Raw genomic sequence first — 18878 nt, 5'->3', positions numbered from 1 at the left:
CATGTTTGTCAATGTTAGTGATAAAAACTATAAGTCTTGATTTCTAGTCTACTATAGCTAAGTCTCGGACTAGGATAGAAAGTGCAGTTGAGATCAAGAACTCCATGGTAATCATCATACAAGACGAATAACTACTCAAGAAACTGGTGGAACTTCATCGACTAAAAGGTATGTGGAGACTTGAACTTATCTATCACTCAAAAGTCTATATATCTCTTATCTTGAGACAAAAGTCGTTTTGCTATATAGACTTTGATTATACACATTTGGTATTTCGAGCCGAGTTTATCTCGCCTATCTATTTCTCGAAATATGTGTTGGTAAGATTTCGCTTTAGCCAAGTTCATCTATACCTAATGACGAAAGTCATGTTATGTTTCAATCACTTCGAAAATTTCTCTGACGAAAAATGGTTTGTGAATAACAACTATGTAACGTCCTCTGAGAATGTTTCAATGATTGAAACGAGAGTTTAGATTATATAACCATTGGTGGATATAAGCATTGTTGTGGAAACACATATATGTATAATTCCTTATTCCTTGAACCGAAGTTTGCGAACTTTGTTAATCAAAAGAACCGGAATAGTGGCGTGAGCTAAGTCCGCGAACTGGCGTAAGTTCTCGACCCGAGAAAATCTACCGGAGTTTGCGAACTCCTTCTGGGAACTTAAGTCCGCGAACCCAGTCCGCGAACTTGAGTTGGTTATATCTAAAAATGATTGTTCTTGAACTCATGTTTATATACACTAAGAAATGCTTTTGCAAACCCTGTCTATAAAGTTCATGAACCGATTCGAGTGAATCAAATCGTTTTTGCTTCGACTGTGTCTTGTGTAGTTACATAAGATCTAAGCAATTGAACAACTCTCTAACTAGTTCATTTGAGTCATTTGAACTAGTTATGGTAAAGAAGAGTATGGTTGATATGAAATTGCTCATATGGCTAACCATTTGGTTAACTATTGTTGAACCAACAAATGTACAAGTTTGGGTACGGTTACACAAACCTAAAACGTGCATTTCATTTGTGTGTAACAAGCTAAGTTTCGATCCAACGGTTGAAAGATATTAGCTTGAATCTAATCAGGTTTTCATCTAACGGTGAAAATTGAATGCTTTATTACCAAGCTAACATTGATTGCAAACCCTGATTTGAAAGACTATATAAGGGATAACTCTAGCAAATGGGAAACCTAATCCCCACACTTTAAGTGTGATACTAGTTGTGCTAAGCTAGAGTCGATTCTCTTTTAACCTTTGGTTTCTTCTTCTAAACCAGGTTAACGACTTAAAGACTTCATTGGGATTGTGAAGCCAGACCGATACTACTTTCTCGTAGTTGTATGATCTGATCTTGCCATTTTCTATCGTACGAGTTAAATTGAAAGAATTGGATTGAGATTATATCTCCAATAGAGCAAGATAAAAAGTAATCACAAACATCTTCCTCTCATCGTTTGTGATTCCACAATATCTTCTTTCGTCGCGTCGATTAAGATTATTGTGAGGTGATTGATAATACTAGGCTGTTCTTCGGGAATATAAGTCAGGGTTATCAATTGGTTCATGTTCACCTTGATTTATCAAAGGACGGAACAAAACTCGTAGGTATATTTGTGGGAGACGGATTTATCTATTACCGTAGACTTTTCTGTGTGATACAGATTTGTTTATTAAAGTCTTCGACTTTGGGTCGTAGCAACTCTTAGTTGTGGGTGAGATCAGCTAATGGAATCAAGTGCATAGTATCATGTTGGGATCAGAGATGTAGGAGCATAACTGTACCTTGGATCAGTGTGAGATTGATTTGGGTTCAATTACAGTCCAGACCGAAGTTAGTTTGGATTAGGCTAGTGTCTGTAGCGGTTTAATACAGTGTCTGTTCAATATGGACTAGGTCTCGGGGTTTTTCTGCATTTGCGGTTTCCTCGTTAACAAAATTCTGGTGTCTGTGTTATTTCTATTCCGCATTATATTTTGTTATATAATTGAAATATCACAGGTTGTGCGTTGTTCAATCAATTAGAGTATCCGACCTTTTGGTTGTTGATTTAAATTTATTGACACTTGGATATTGGTCTTTGGTACCATCCAAGTTATCTCTCTAATATTTTATAAAGACTCGCAAATTTCTATTTGCTTGAGTATATATCAAATTGAGAGATTGGGATATAAACTCTTTAATATACTTTTTATCTAGATTGAGTTTGACTGTCCAGTTGATTCTCTAGAAAGTATATTGGAGTTTGTCCATACAGATTGCTAAGCGAAATATTAGGTGTGGTTGTTGTACCCCTGCTCTTTCAAACACCACACTGTATTAAGCCGCTACAGATACTAGCCTACTACAAGATTAGCTTCGGACTGGAATGTTGTTGGGCCCTAACCAATCCCACGCAGATCAAGGTATAATCGTGTTCCTTACGCCTCTGAATCCTAGCAGGACTCTACGCACTTGATTCCCTTAGCTGATCTCACCCACACCTAAGAGTTGCTACGACCCAAAGCCGAAGACTTATAAACCAATCTGTCTCACACAGAAAAGTCTATTTAGATAGATAATCTGTCTCCCACAGAAATACCTATGAAGCTTTGTTCCGTCTTATGATAAATCAAGGTGCACAAGAACCAATTGATAATCCGGTCTTATATTCCCGAAGAACAACCTAGAAATATCAACCACCTCACAATAACTTAACTATATGGTAGTAGAACAAGTTATTGTGGAATCACAAAGATTGAGACAAAGAGCTTTGTGATTATTTTTTATATATTACCTGTCGGAGATAAATCTCGAGCCAATCTTAGAGAAGATAGTACTCAATACGATAGAACAAGTAATATCAAAATACGCAACTACAGAGAAAATAGTTGGATCTGGCTTCAGAATTCCAATGAAGTCTTAAAGTCGTTAACCTAAATGGTTTTAGGAAAAACCTAGATTAATGGAGAACCGACTCTAGTACGCAACTAGTATCACTCATGAGGTGTGGGGATTAAATTTCCCAGTTGCTAGAGTTATCCTTTATATAGCTTTCAAATCAGGGTTTGCTTAGTTATCTTCAAAAAAAAACATTCATTATTCACTGTTAGATGAAATCCTGATTTAAGAAGTAAACTAAGTTTTGCTTGAAACCAAAGAAATATCTCACCACTGTTAGATGGACTTATCTTGTCGCATACAAATGAAATATACTTCATTTAGATATGGATAATTGTACCTAAACGTGTACATAAGGTTGGTTCAATAAAAGTTAACCAAAGTTAGCCATATGAACACTTTTGTATAATCCACATTCATCTAACACATCTAGATCAACTATGATGATCAATCAATCATGAATGATAACCAAAGAATCTAATTGTGTTCTTCAATTGTTAACAATCACATAGAAGTATATATGATCCAATTGAAGCAAAATCGGAATGATTCAAAAGAATCAATTCATGAACATTTAAGCCACGGTTTGCAAAGATTGCATTTATTATTATATAAATGTATTTGTTCATGAGTATGAAATCATACTTTGCTGATTTTAGAACTTGAACCACTTAAGTTTGCAAACGGGTACACAAACTTAAGTTCCGTACATTAGTCATGAACCAACAGTTTGCAAACTGGTTCGCAAACTTTAGTTACAGACCAAACTCAGGTGAATAATTTCTCAAATGGGTATGCAAACTTAGTTCCCGGACTTCAACAGTTAAATCAGTTTGCGAATGGGTATGCAAACTTAAGTACCCTGACTTAACAGTTGAAGCAGTTTGCAAACGGGTATGCAAACTTAGTTTCCGGTCCTGAATTATATCAAAACAGTTTGCACACTTAGTATACAAACCGTAATATATCCATACATGGGTTTTAGCTCTTAACTCCCATTTCAATCAATGAAACATTCTTAGAAGACGACAATGGATGTCTCACACAAACTATTAGCTAATAAGAAATTTTCAAGTGATCGAATGATCAATACGAAGTTTTCCAAGTCGACATCAAATGATTGTCTCATACAAATCATGTAAGATGTTTCAAGGATATTTACACATGATCATATTTTGACATAAAGCTCAACTACACATTCTATCATAATCTGAAACATAGCTACAAGTGGACTAGAAATCAAGACTTGTAGTTTTGGCAACTAAACTTGACAAACAAGCTTGAGATAGCAACGCTTGTGAGTTCGACCGAGGCAGTTCTCTAACAATATCCCCCTTTGTCAATTTTAATTACAAAACTATCAATTCATATGGATTACAAAATAAATAAACTTTGTAGCTTCTCATCCAAATGCTTGATTTCCTTGGTTCTTCAACATTACTCGAAATCTTCGTCACTTCCAAGTACAAAAGTGATTCTGAACGTGTTCAAATCAGCATCATAGTTGTTGAAGATCCATAGCCATAACAATAAGAAAACAATTGTTCTCAATTATTGTTATACAGTGTCATGGTATTATTACACATCATCAAAGTCCAATTGTATCACAATAACTTTGACAATAATACTATGGTGATACATATCACTCCCCCTTAGTCAATACTTCATCTCATAATGAAAACCATTCCCCCTTAAATAATGATCTGTAAACCATATGTATTAGTAGTGTGAACTACACAATCATTCTCCCCCTTTTTGTCAATATAAATTGGCAAAGGTACTAAAACTAGTGGGATCATAATGAAATTCTCATAGAGATACTTCATGACTAAAAGAGAACATATCAACTTTGTTTCAATGATTTCACATAGTCGAAACTTAGTGTATTCATCAAGGAGTTTATAAATATAAAAGAAAACTCCTACAACATTCCACAGCCGCACTCCCCACAAAGATTTGGCAATTAAGCACAAGTTCAATTAAGAACTATCCCTCATAAAATGTCATTACCGAAAGAACAACAAGAGCGACCTTACTTTTGCAAGAAAATAAGGATTTCTTTGGACATTAACAAATTACATGAAACACGAATTTGTATCCAAAAAACTCAATTAAATTAACCACGAGAGAACCCATGATTAGTTTAATCGTAAATGCTCAACATAAGAGAACTTATGGAGCCATACAGTACCTTCACATAGAAGTGGATCAGGGAAAGATCAATACTGCGGAATATTCAAAGGTTCATTATATTTTTCATCAATATTTGCATAATGATATCATAGACTTAATCTTTGCAATTCAAAAGTTCATTCTATTTGCCATCACTATTTGCATAATGACACAATAGACTTAACTTTTGCAAATATGGGACAATCACAGTTTACGGACGCGAACACATATCCCATAACAATTTTTGCAATATATAAAATCAATAAAGATTAATACTACAAAATAATCCTCCAAATAAACTTTAGAATTTAAATAAATAAATCCAAAAATATTGCAAGATGAAATTTGTTGGCAATAGCTATGTGTAGTCATAATATAGGCTCTTCCAAACCCTAGTTATCCTTCTTAAAACACAAGAATAAATTCTCATAAGAAGTTTCCTAGATAAAATAAAAACCAACGAGAGAAAAAGAATTTAATCATCGTCTTCATCATTGGAAACCATCCAATAAAACAATATCCATATCTTCCTTGCGAAACTTAGTGGCAATTACTCGCAATTGTTCTTGCACATTTTACCTTGGAATTGATCTTACACACACCCTTGTGAATTTGGTGAAGAAGACTCCAGGTGGTAGGATCACGAGAACCGTCAAGGTAATCACATCTTTGTTTTTTTGCAAGCATTCTCCTTCATACGTTTGAAAGTACGAGGACGAACAAGTTTAGAAGTTCCAATGGAGTTGCCAATAGGAGCAATACAATATGCTCGACAAATTTTCCCAATTAAGCACGGAAATCCTAACTTATTATTGGATGACGTCATTGAGAGCATTTGAAGAATGATCAATCCACAAATATCAAGACTTTGAGAACCCAATTCAAGGAAATATACTAACTCCGCAAACTCACAACTCCACCGAGAGTTCTGAATTGTGGAAGGACAAAGATTAGATATACCAAGTTTTTCGAAAGACATCAAGACAAGACTAAGATATTTAGTAGGAAATTTCTCTTCAATCCAATCAACACTCTTGCCACAAAGACCATTAGAAATGGTTTCTTAAGATGGTCTTTCTTCCCTTGGTCTAGGAAGGCAAAATTTACCCAAAGGAATTTTGGTAATCCTTGAAATCAATTCTCTATTAACAAGAATCATTTTTCTATTTATCATGGTCTTGAATTCCATGTCATTAAGATTATCATGGATGTTAGCGTAGAAGATTCTTGTTAGAGTGCCAAAACCTTCACCAAGACCATTAAAGATGTTTCCAAAATTAATTTCTCAAAACAAACCAAATCTTCTTTATGACCACTAACCATATCCAATTTCTTTTCTAGAATAAAACACTATAAGAAATCCTTTCAAAGATCTTACTACTAGAATCATTGACAAATATAATTTTTATAAAATCTTGATTTGTAGGTAAGATCATGCTAGAATAGGATGAATCCAATTTTTTTTTTGAAACCTTCTTTGAAACCTTGAAATTTCCCATGAGATCTAAAAAATAAGATCAAAAAGAAGGAATAAAATTACTTGAAAAACTTCTTGAGGATGAAAACAAGTACCCTTTGCCTCCCTTGGACCTCCAAGAACAATTTTTAATGGAGTTGAACACACGAACCCTAGAAGAGACTTAGTTCACGTATGCGGACAAGGGAAGGAAAAAGAAGGTTACGCGTACAACAACTCTTATATATCCATTGATGGGATTGGACCTGTTTATGAACCGCGACCCACAAAAGGAAAGTAGGATTTTTAAAAATGTTCACCAACCAAGGTTTGCACACTGTGAAGAAAAATCAACATAGTGCAGAAAAAGGATAGTAGAAAAACTACATCAATTTATTTAACCTCGGGTAGACAGATAGCGAAAAAATCTGTCAAGGAGTTTTTCTAGAAGAACATTAAAAGAAAATTAACTCAAAACACAAACTTAATCAAACCGTTACTTGCCCCATCTCAAGTTATACACAAATGGGGTAGAGCCAAGCTTGTTAACAAGAGGCTAGATGTCCAGAGTGAGCCTCACGCAACGTCTCCTGTTGATATTTGTGAAAAGTACCAAAAGTATAATCATAGTAATGATGATACTCGGGGTTAATTGAACTTTTTAACTCATTTTTCTTATGATTAAGGGAAGACGTTTTCCGACAAATGGACCCTACACCCAGCTCATCAGAATTTTTTTTATCAATTTCACATGAGTTGGTAGCAAGCTTAGTTCGTACATAATGAATACATGATTTGACAGGTACTGAACTTTTATCCGAACGATTCTTCTCCTCAATCGAATTAAGTCTCTCTAATAATTTAAACACGCCTTCAAAAGCTTTAAATAGATCTTTGTCAATTGATCCATCATGATAATATTCCTCAAACATATTAAGAAATAATCTAGTGAGATTCCATATCCTTGATCTTTGACCACGTTTTTTCGAACAATTTTTGTTAGAAGGACCTTTATTTTTTCCTTTAGACTGTTTATCAACATCTAAGTTTTCCAATGTCTTAGATGGCATGAGATTATGTTGAGAGACCAGAGGTCTGGCAGATAATAAGCTCTGAACTATCATTAAGGAATTCTGGCGTGCGTTAAAAATTCCCTGAACAAGTTTCCCAAAGTAATTTCCCGTAAGGATAGACTTTAGGGATCAACCAAACACAAACTTATTAGGTTTATAGTGTTTGCCTTCTCTGATACCAATTGAAAAACTGAGGGTCTAACAACCACACCCAATATTTTGTTTAGGCAATCTGTATGGACTAACTCCAATATATTTCCAAGAGAATCAATTAGACAGTCACACTCAATCTAGGAAAATACATCCAAGAGTTATATCTCAATTTATCAAAGCAATCTGCAATCGAACAGATAGAAATCTGTGAGCCGGATTAATATAAGAAATAACTTGGATGGTACCAAAGACCAATATCCAAGCGCCAATCAATTTCAATCAATAACCAAAGGTTGGATTTACAAATTGATTGAACTACGCACAACCTGTGATATTTCAATTATATAAAAATATAATGCGAAAAAGAAATAACACGGACACCGGAAATTTTGTTATCGAGGAAACCGCAAATGCAGGAAAACCCCGGGAGCTAGTCCATATTTGAACACCACACTGTATTAAGCCGCTACAGACTCTATCCTACTACCAATTAACTTCGAACTGGAATATAGTTGAGCACTAACCCATCTCACACTGATTAAGGTATAGTCGCATTCCTTACGCCTCTTGAACCACGCCGGATTTTGCGCACTTGATTCCCTTAGCTGATCTCACCCACAACTATGAGTTACTACGACCCAAAGTCGAATACTTGATAAACAAATCTGTCTCACACATAAAAGCCTATTGAATAGATAAATCTGTCTCCCACAGAAATACCTACGAGTTTTGTTCCATCTTTTGATAAATCAAGGTGAACAGGAACCAATTGATACACCGAACTTATATTCCCGACGAACAGCCTAGAAATATCAATCACCTCACAATAATCTTAATCGTATGGAAGCGAAACAAGATATTGTGGAATAACAAACGATGAGATGAAGATGTTTGTGACTAATTTTTATCTTACCTATCGTAGATTAAATCTCGAGCAAATCTTAGAGAAGATAGTATTCAACATGATAGAACAAAGTAAGATCAGAACACACAACTACAGAGAAAATAGTTGGTTCTGGCTTCAAAATCCCAATGAAGTCTTTAAGTCCTTAACCTATAACGGTTCTAGGAAAAACCTAGGTTAAAGGATAATCGACTCTAGTCGTAACTAGTATCACACAGGAGGTGTGGGGATTAGGTTTCCCAGTTGCTAGAGTTCTCCCTTATATAGTCTTCAAATCAAGGTTTGAAATCAATGTTACCTTGGTAACAAAGCATTCAATATTCACTGTAATATGAAAACTTGATTAGAGTCAAGCTAATATCTTTCAACCATTAGATCGAACTTAGCTTGTTATACACAAATGAAATGTGACTTCATTTAGGTATGAGTAACCGTACCAAAACGTGTGCACATGGTTGGCTCAACGATTGTTAACCGAAGTTAGCCATATGAACACTTTCATATCAACCTTGTTCATCTTAATCACAACTAGTTCAAATGACTGAAATGAAACTAGTTATGGAGTTCTTCAATTGTTTATATTCTCATAGAAGTATACAAGACACAATTGAAGCAAAATCGATTTTGATTCACTTTGAATTAATTCATGAGCATTATAGACACGATTTGCAAAAGGTTGCATTCCTTATTCTATACATGTATTTGTTCATGAACAAACCGATTTTAGAACTTAACCCACTCAAGTATGCAAACGGGTAAGCATACTTAGAGTTCCGGACTTGGTCTAGTACGACAGTATGCGAACGGGTACGCATACTGTCATACATGACCAAACTCAGTTGAATTCCCGGACTTGAACTTTTCAGCCGGTACGCATACGGGTATGCATACTAAGTACCCGGACTTCATCTATCTAACCAGTACGCATACGGGTGCGCATACTAAATTCTTGGACTTGGAATACACTTGCAACAATTAGCATACAAGTACGCAAACTGTGTTATATCCAATCATTGGTTAATAGTTTAAAACCCCATTTCAATCTTTGAAACATTCTTAGAAGATGAGAATAGCTGTCTCCCACAAACTATTTGCTTCAAATCAATTTTCAAGTGATCAATAGATCAATACGAAACATTACGAGTCTACATCAAATGATTGTCTCACACAAATCATGTAAGATGTTACCAGGTGATTTTCACATGATCATCTTTTGACTTTCGTCAATAATAAAGATACACTTGGTTAAAGCGAAATCTTACCAACACATATTTCGAGAAATATGTAAGCGAGTTAAATTCAGCTCGAAATATCAAATGTGTATAAAGTAAAGTCTATATAGCTACACGACTTTTTTCTCAATAGGAGAGAGAATAAAAATAGACTTCTGAGTGATAGATGAGTTCAAGTCTCCACATACCTTTTATTGATGAAGTTCCATAATCTCCCCTTAGTAGTTCTTCGTCTTCAATCGATGAACGCCGTGAAGTCTAAAGCACAACTACACATTCTATCCTAATCCGAGACGTAGCTCCAAGTAAACCAGAAATCAAGACTTATAGTTTTGGCAACTAAACTGACAAACAAGCTTGAGATATCAACGCTTGCGAGTTCGACCGTGCAGTGCTCTAACATCATGTATCTCCATGTATAAAGAGTTTTATCACTAAAATAGACAACGAGGGAGGTTGTTAGAGCTCTGGTCGGTTGACCCCAACAGGCGTTAGTATGCCAAGTTTAGTAGTTGACAGTTTCTTACTAAAGTCAACTTTGTTAGGTTAGACTTGGACTTAGAAACGTTAAGATAAATCTCTAGTTACTTTCTAAGATTTGAAGACAAACTGAATAACAAACGAGACATAAACCTTCAAACGGAGGTTAATAACTATTGAATGACTATTTCTTTTCTAGCTAGTTCGCACAGTCTTATTCATTAAAAACATGACATGGATGTTTGTTTACATGACTTTTTTTATAAGGTGACTTGATCATTATCTATGATCAAAGCGTCGAATGATATGCACCACTTGTGTTCTACAACAGATTTGCAAAATATAGTTTTATTATCTTTCGATTCTTATGGCATAACAATAATGTCGTATTTGTTACCACTTAATTTTGAACTCTCGATAACTATATATCTCTATTTAATTTGAGTTCATGCTCTGAAAACATATTATAAAGCAATTTCGTAAACATGATCAAAAGCTAGTCGAATTGAAATTAAGTTTCGAATTCAAACATGAATTCAGAATCGATTCCAGACTCGGTTCCAGATCCGATTCTAGACTATACAGTTTCACAACCGATTCTAGAACTGTTTCCAGTTCGATCTTAACTTTGCATTTTTGATTTATCTGTTTCATCATTCCTGATTAGCAGATTTTGACATGTGTGCAAGTTGAATCTGAAATTTTAAACGCCATGAAATATTAAACACGTTCATATAACTCTAATATATTATTGTTCATAATGATTCCTTTGATATCAAGGCAAATATCCTACTTCCATCCAAAGATATGTTCATATTTATTACTTCATGTTGAAATCTTATTCACATCATGATTATGTCAAGCATGTAACTTGAAAGTTAGGGACAAACATATTGCTAAGCTAAAAATTGCATTACTTCTCCTTTGATCGTATGAAAACAATCCGATAACGACACTAGGGTCACACATTCTCGGGTTTCTAGACTCCGCCACAAATTTTTCATGGACACGCTGCCAAAAACTCTGGGACTATGGACAATCTGCACCACAAAATGATGTTGTGATTATAATAGATAAGCTCTACAAATAGATAAATATTCTTTTTGAATAAACTTAGGACCGATCCATCAACAGATTGGTGTGAGATTAAAAATAAATTAACTGAGATTGGAAGAAATTTCGTGGGATTAAAAGTGTAAGTAGAATTGAAGTTAAAATCAGATATGTATAGTTTGTCAACTGAATTTGCTGGTTTGGCAAGTCCATAGTGGAGCGAAACTGGCAGATTTGCCAATTCTAATGTGACAACAACATCAATAATTTTGTACACATTCCTTCTAGTCAAAATAATATTTTCATCTGGTTGGTTAAGCACGTAGTTAATAAACGGGCATACTGTCACACACAGGAATTTCATTTCTCCTTATATAACTCCTTAAACTAAATCAAAAGATCGAATTATCACGTAAACACCCAATTTTTTTGTGTACCTAAAATCAGACTACAAATAAGGAAATTATCCAATGAGTGGTGCTAGACACACCGAAAAATGCACTTCAGGATCCGATGATCTCTTACGACTGCTCTATCATTGAGATTATAGGCGTGGAAGTGGGTCCACTTTTCTTTGTCTCTACCGGGGTATTCCTCGGTGCTTTATCCGAGAAGGCTATTATTGGGACGTCACACTCCATTAGAGGCGCGTCACCTAATAGGACAAAAACGGGTCACCCATAAGTAATATCAAAAACCTTTTATCTAAAATAATTTTGTAATGACTAAACAACCCTTATTAAGTTAATTTTAATTTAATTAGATAAAAATTAAATTAATGAATTTTGTTGTATACTTGGTGAATTCTGGGACAAAGTTTTTGTGGGAAGAAAAACTGGCCGTAAAATAAACTTTTACAATTGGAAATAATCCAAACCTGGACGTAAAATCACTTCTACGGTTGGAAATAATCCAAACCTGGACGTAAAATCACTTCTACTGCTGAAATTAAAAGAAAACTAGACATAAAATCAGATTTTACGGTTGGAATTAAAAATAACCTGGACGTAAAATGAGCTTTTACGGTTGGAATTAATTCAAACCTGGACGTAAAACTACATGCAAATAAAATTCTACGGTTGGAATTAATCCAAACCTGGAAGTAAAATCACTTCTACGATTGGAAATAATTCAAACCTGGACGTAAAATCACTTATACGGCTGGAATTAAAAGAAAACTGGACGTAAAATCGGATTCTACGGTTGGAACTAAAAGAAACCTGGACGTAAAATGAGCTTTCTACGGTTGGAACTAATCCAAACCTGGACGTAAAACTACATGCGAATAAAATTGTACGGTTGGAATTAATTCAAACCTGGACGTAAAATCACCTCTATGGTTTTTAAGTTTTTATTTTTGTTAAAGGGTAATCTAGACATTTTGTATATGTGTTAGGATATCCGATAACCATTTTCTTGGACATTAAGAATCCAAGTGAAGCCCCTTTATTGGAGGGTGACGCCCAATAATAGCCTTCTTATCCGAAGTGTATCTAGCATTTTTGTTATCCAGTTGAAACACTTGCAAGTTGGGTAGGACACGTACTTTTTAGCTGGCATACTACCTCAAATTGAACTGAATCGAGTCATTCCAGTCTTTTTTTGTTTTGTTTTGTTTTGACACATTCCGCGGGCAGTCATTCCAGTCAACCAACTGTTTAAACGGTCATTCCAGTCTTTGTGCAAGGGACGCAATGGAGGACGACTGATCTAAACTTTGACGCTTCACCTGGTTAGCTAATTAAAGTTAAGGATTATTAAGATAGGTTTGCTGGTGTATCACTAAGGAATTGTGATTGTTATTCATACTTCTAGGTTATGATCAAACTTTGATTCAAATGCAAATGGCGCTTCACATGATTGGTTAAGTGCTCCTGCACTCTAATGACTACAATTTGATTTACCAATTTTTTTGCAAGCAACCAAGGAAGGAAGAAACACCGCAATCCCTCATTTCCATTTGCTTTAGATACCTTGAATGTCACGGACTTGCAGTTCCTTGGTGGGTTTTTTGGTTCAGTGGATTTTATACAAGCTCTACAGACTACCTTTCAGCCAAGTTGGGATTCGCAGAAGGTACCACAAATTTACAGGCTAACTTTCAGCCAAGTTGGGATTCGCAGAATGTACCACAAAAGATGCTATAACAGTGTCAGTCGCATCTTTATATTTTGGAAGAGAACTATTATCACTATGTCAATAGTGTTGAAAGTCAAGCCAGCACTCTGTAATTTGATTAGATTGTTAGCTTCCTAAATGAATATATTGGAAATTGAGACTGGCCACCAAATTTATTTTACAGAATTATTCAAGGACTTGCAAATCTATAAATATATATACCTCAACCATTTGTTACATCAAAGACTGGTCCAACTATTTTATTGAAGAACTAAATAAGGATGTTTTGCCAAAGTACTCATAAACATGATTCTTGTACTATCAATCACTCGGTGGCCTTGCCTTTATGTCTGCTAATACGCCTCGAACCTTTGTTATTACTACCAGTCTCCAACAAATAACAAACCATAGAATCCGCATCATCCCCAAATATGCTGTAAGCCTCAACTACCTGCAAATAACTGAACCCCATTGACAACACCGACTGCATGCTGTTGCTCAGAATTGTATCAGGCTTTGCCCTTGGCTGCTCACTCCGTGCTGAAGATCCTGCTGTAAAAGATCGAAATAAATTTATATACAGGAAAACAAATGTAAAAATGGCTAGAATGAACTTAATATTGGGTCCTTGATAGAGACATAAATAAAACCCTACACTACAGAGCTTCAGAATTAGTCAAGCCTCTACTATTAATTAGTCCTGCGACAGGCAATACCCAATAAAGATGAAGATATCAAAACTATCAACACGCTCGTCATGCTCATAGGACAGCTCATCTGCTATGTGAGTTTATATTAATAATAGAAACAGAAAAAAGAAGAAAAAGAACAGAAAAAAGTTAGTAATTGATGATACTATTAGACAAATTAGGGGTTAGTTAAAAGGTGGTGATGCTTCCACATATAGTCTTGTATGTTGCTCGTGGTCTCAGGTAGGCCATGAATAGTATTTAATTTGTACACGCTTAGATGGCAATTTAATTAAAAAAAAAAGGCTAGGTTCGCATTACAACCAGAGGTTATTTCGTTTTTGGATACCCCCAACCTCGCCTTCTACATTTCTAGCAGCTGGAGGTACTCAAATTGCCCTTCCACAACAGGATATGGAGAAAGCAGGGCAAGTTGCCAACACGACGAAGGACACAGTAAAAGAGGCAGAGTTCATATTAGAACCAAAAATTACCATCTTTTTTGGATACCAACTTGTCCTTCAACAAGACTAACTATGCTGATTGCTGAGGCTCATATACTTCATCAAAAACTAAAGGATCCATCGGTTTCCCATGCTATTCCACGTATGGAACTCTCTATTTAAGACATTTTAATACACTACACACGGTACAAAGAAAATAAAAAATTGGCTTGAGATCATAAGAGATATCAAAAGTCAGAAACTTACTCGCACCAGAAGATGAAGGCTCTGCACTAGAGGTGGAAGACTCTCGAAAGCTAAGCTTCTGTTTGAAGCTATCATCATATTCAGCTCGTGAAGCTTCTATTGCCATGCGCTCCATTTCCTTCTCAGTCAGCTCGAGATCTGAATAAAATCGACCCTCAGCAAGAAGTGCCTGTTTTCAGAAAAAATACAACTTAGAAACAACTTGATCGTCTAATGCATACAGTTAGGAGCAAAAAAGTAACAAACAACGATGACTACGACTCGAGAAGATCGTCTAACAATTTAATTAAGAGCAAAATGAGAAATCAGTATGTTACATTATCTATCTGTTGGTCCTGTTGAGCTTTAATAGCAGCCTTTATTTGATCCCTATCGACGTTTGCCTGTTTGATATTAAAAACAAGTAAAATAAGAAATGAGTCAGCTCACACCAACACAGACCCAAGTGAGAATTCAAACACACGAAATAAAAAACAGAGAAAAAGTTCCTACTTACCCCCTGAAGACTGCTGAACCCAAGGCCAGCACCAATGGCCAGTCTGCGAGGATCAACAAGTGAATTGTAGTGGTTCCCATGGTGATAACTTAGCCGAATAGGTGGTGTGTCTGTATTATAACTTCCATGGAAAGTGTTGATAGGTTCTGTATTAACAATATATAGGTAAGAAACAAGAAGAGAATATATCTTGTGTGTAGTGTAGGACCATAGACCGGTACCTGTGCTGTAAGAATAAATATGGATAGGGCGGTTGTACATTTCACATAAAGCCTGGATCTCAACATTGTTTCCATAGACCTGCCAGTGAACGCATAACAAAGAACCGCATTAAGAAATCCATTAATGAAATGCAAAGAAGCTTCAATATATGGACAAAACTAGGACAAGCAGTCACTGACAGACTCAGGGTTACAAACAATATGAAAACAGACATCGGGAAGTTTTAGCATTTCCACAGACTAAAGAAAGTGTGACACATACCTTGTCTCGCCTCTTCCTTTTGCAATAAGATGTAAAACCTTCAGTTATAAACTGCGAAAAGTGATCCCTTTCTCTTTCCTGTAGAGGTTAAAGAAAATTGAAAGTGTTAAACCACAATTGGCTACTGCAGACAAAGTTCCCTACAAAAAATTCATGTGCTTATCAGGTTATTTGCTAGCATAATGGGATAATCATGTTCACATCCTTGAACTTTACTCCTGCTTTTTTCTACTGCACACAACAGATAGCTACACATGTAGATGACATAATGGAGCAAACTCAGAAATTCACCTAAGCTGCCCTAGACTTAATACTTCATTAAATGACTGAAACTCACAAAATAAGTAAGTAATTAAATAGGACAAAAATAATGGGCCATTTAGTTGGTTATGAAAGGTCGACTAGGAGGAGTAAGCATTTAAAAGAAACATCAACTCCACGTTTCGGATACACATACCATATAGTCAATGCACATCTGTCTAGTCAAATCATATGCTTCAGTGTCTCCGTACACTTGATCTGCAACAGCACGAAACAGGCAGTTTCCATCCTCCAGCATGCGCTTAACTTCTAAACCTTTGCCCCTTCTTATATCGAGCTCAAACTGGCGTTCTCTTTCCTGAAAACACAATGTCCCAATGTTTTAATACAATTTTTATGCAAAAGAGATTTCGTTAGATCAACCACAACAGTTACAGCATTATCATCACCCCAGAAAACTGTTCAACAAGATCAGGAAGCATGACTTTAGCTAGATTACTGGCAATCCGAATACTGAAGACATCAGTAAGATGAGCCTTCCAACTGGAAATAGATTATGGTCCTACAAAAAATCAAGGCTCTTAAAGTCACACACTTCCTATTGTGTTTTGATCTGTTGCTTCCTAATTTGTTTTGATCAGTTAACTTCACCAATTCTGAATTATCTAACAAGGTAAGTCTCCAGATGCTAGGAAAGCAGAATCAAATTAATATAAAGGCTATGGTGGCACTCAAACATACAAAAGTCGCAAGACATGGGCCCAACCACAATCACTGATATCAACTAATAGGCTATGAAAAGGTTTACATTCACATCGTAATTTTCCTATTTTAGAAATTTGATATCTTTTTAACTCGTCAATCAATTAGACCCCCTTTTTCCAGCCTCTTACAAGAAAAGAAGAAGAGGGGTCCGAACACCCATTCTTTCCCACATTTTGGTATGTCTGAGCCACACAAACATGCAAATGGCACGAATATCACGATATATGCACCAACTATTAAGAAACAAAACTTACTGCATCATTATATGATGGTCCGTATGATGGCCCGAAACAATGGTTCTGCTCATCTGCACTGTTGTAACCTTCAGCCTCACCATAAGCCCTTGGAGAAGACGAACGGGAAGCAGATGGTGAAGTCCGAGTTGAAACGACAGGCCAAGCAACGGCTCTTCTAGAAGGACCGATGCGCACAGCATTCGAACCTCCAGAACCAGTTCTCCTAGAGCTCAAGTTTTCTGCCAAGGGTTTGGGTGGTGGAACAGGAGGAGGTGGAGGAGGTGAGCATGAGCCTTCAGCAGCTTTATGTGAAATGCCAACACTAGAACCCTCGATCAGATCTAGATCAAGCTTCTCAGCAATCCGCAACCCATGAACTTCCCTCGAAGCAACATCTGCAACAACATTATCACTACCAACAATTTTCTCCTTGTCACCAAATTCACTAGCAACTGTCGATTTCCCAGCTTCCTGCACATTCTTAGAACCTAATTTCTCATCTCCACCACCTGAAAACTCCACTAAATCCTCTACTTGCACCACCACGTCCTCTTCTCGAACATCAGCTTCTTTCACAGTAGGAGTAACCTGAGCACCCTGAAACTGTTGCTGTGTCGATGCTGCCGCCGAAGATGAACCAGCTCTACTCTGATTCGAAGAAGAACCACTAGTACCTCGTTGAACTAATATACGAGTCATTTTTCTGAAAAATCCCTATCCAATCAAAAATCCAAAATGATTATAAAGCCGTAAACAATAGTTTATCTCTTGCCCTAGCTTTAGGAACAGTGACCCCAATTCCTTTACTGTATGATTCTTTCCAGGTCAATGCCTTTTGTTCTTCACTAATCAATCTCTGCATTCCCCAAACAATTCTCATGAGAACCACAACTGTACCACGAAATCCCTCTAGAACCAAATAATTCGAAAAAAAAACCCTAGCTTTTATTAAAAATTGTTCCTTTTTTTTTTGCTGATTTGAATTTCACCTCTTCTTCTTCAATCTATAACAATAATTATCAATACGACCCTTATCATTATCCATCTCAATTTACGCAATTAACCTCATCCTGTATCAAAACCCTACACCAATTAATACCCAATATAAACCAAAATCAATCAAATCCTAACCCTAAAAAACAAAAATTAAAAAAATTACCTTTTACAATTTCGAAAGGGCGTTCAAAAAATAATTGGGATTCGAAGCTCGATAAGAGATTTTTAGGGTTTTTTTTTTGTGAAGACTAGAGAGACCAGAGCAAAACACAGTGGAGAGAGATGGTGAAATATGGGAGAAGAGGTTAAGGTTTTTATTGTTGTGGTGGGGGTAGAGAGAGACATGATATCCGTTGGATCATTGTTTTGATAAGTTGATTAATACTGGTCGTTCGATTTTTAATGGACATGTGGCGGTAGTTTAAGTGAGTTCACACACGTGCATATGTTGTTGTTTCTAGAACGTGTGGATCAGATCATTTTTGTCAGACTTCTATTTTAGGGTTCCGAGGTGGGAGTGGCAGTAAGCACTTGCCAACTCGTGCAACTGCAATCACTTTTACAGTTTTACGTCTTTACTCTCTTTTATTTTGTCTTTAGTGAAATTTTCACTATCACTTTATACCGAGAATCAGATGGCCAAACTGTAAAGAACACGTGTTTATGTAAAACCATATTTTGTTTGTCGTCTATCATAAGTGGCACTGGCATTACCGGT

At 36.0% G+C, this 18878-nt stretch overlaps 1 protein-coding gene across 3 annotated transcripts; it reads right to left on the bottom strand.

Moving 5' to 3' along the window:
* Positions 1–13655: 13655 nt before the first annotated feature.
* Positions 13656–18444, bottom strand: LOC113338700 (OTU domain-containing protein 5-like). 3 transcript variants are annotated; one of them, XM_026584071.1, is made up of 10 exons: positions 18324–18444; positions 18154–18234; positions 17183–18020; positions 16360–16521; positions 15903–15980; positions 15641–15719; positions 15420–15565; positions 15241–15306; positions 14924–15092; positions 13656–14076 (listed from the first exon to the last, which is right to left on the bottom strand). In XM_026584071.1, the coding sequence occupies exons 3-10, from the start codon at positions 17861–17863 to the stop codon at positions 13850–13852; spliced, it is 1608 nt and encodes a 535-aa protein (XP_026439856.1). In that variant the 5' UTR covers positions 17864–18020; positions 18154–18234; positions 18324–18444; the 3' UTR covers positions 13656–13849. The 3 variants fall into 3 exon arrangements, with proteins under 3 accessions (XP_026439856.1, XP_026439857.1, XP_026439858.1); XM_026584072.1 differs by having other exon boundaries at positions 13656–14073; positions 17183–18234; XM_026584073.1 differs by having other exon boundaries at positions 14930–15092; positions 17183–18234.
* Between the last annotated feature and the right edge of the window lie 434 nt (positions 18445–18878).

Source organism: Papaver somniferum, unplaced genomic scaffold, assembly GCF_003573695.1.
Source record: "Papaver somniferum cultivar HN1 unplaced genomic scaffold, ASM357369v1 unplaced-scaffold_19, whole genome shotgun sequence".
Taxonomy (NCBI): domain Eukaryota; kingdom Viridiplantae; phylum Streptophyta; class Magnoliopsida; order Ranunculales; family Papaveraceae; genus Papaver; species Papaver somniferum.
Note: the sequence above shows the minus strand (reverse complement) of the source record. Positions and strands in the feature narration are given on the sequence as shown.

Coding starts and splice junctions, on each gene's coding strand:
- LOC113338700 (XM_026584071.1), bottom strand. CDS start 17,863: ATGACTCGTATATTAGTTCAACGAGGTACTAGTGGTTCTTCTTCGAAT. Junction 15,720..15,902: donor AAAGGAAGAGGCGAGACAAG/GTATGTGTCACA, acceptor GTTCACTGGCAG/GTCTATGGAAACAATGTTGA. Junction 14,077..14,923: donor GCCTTCATCTTCTGGTGCGA/GTAAGTTTCTGA, acceptor GATCTTTTACAG/CAGGATCTTCAGCACGGAGT.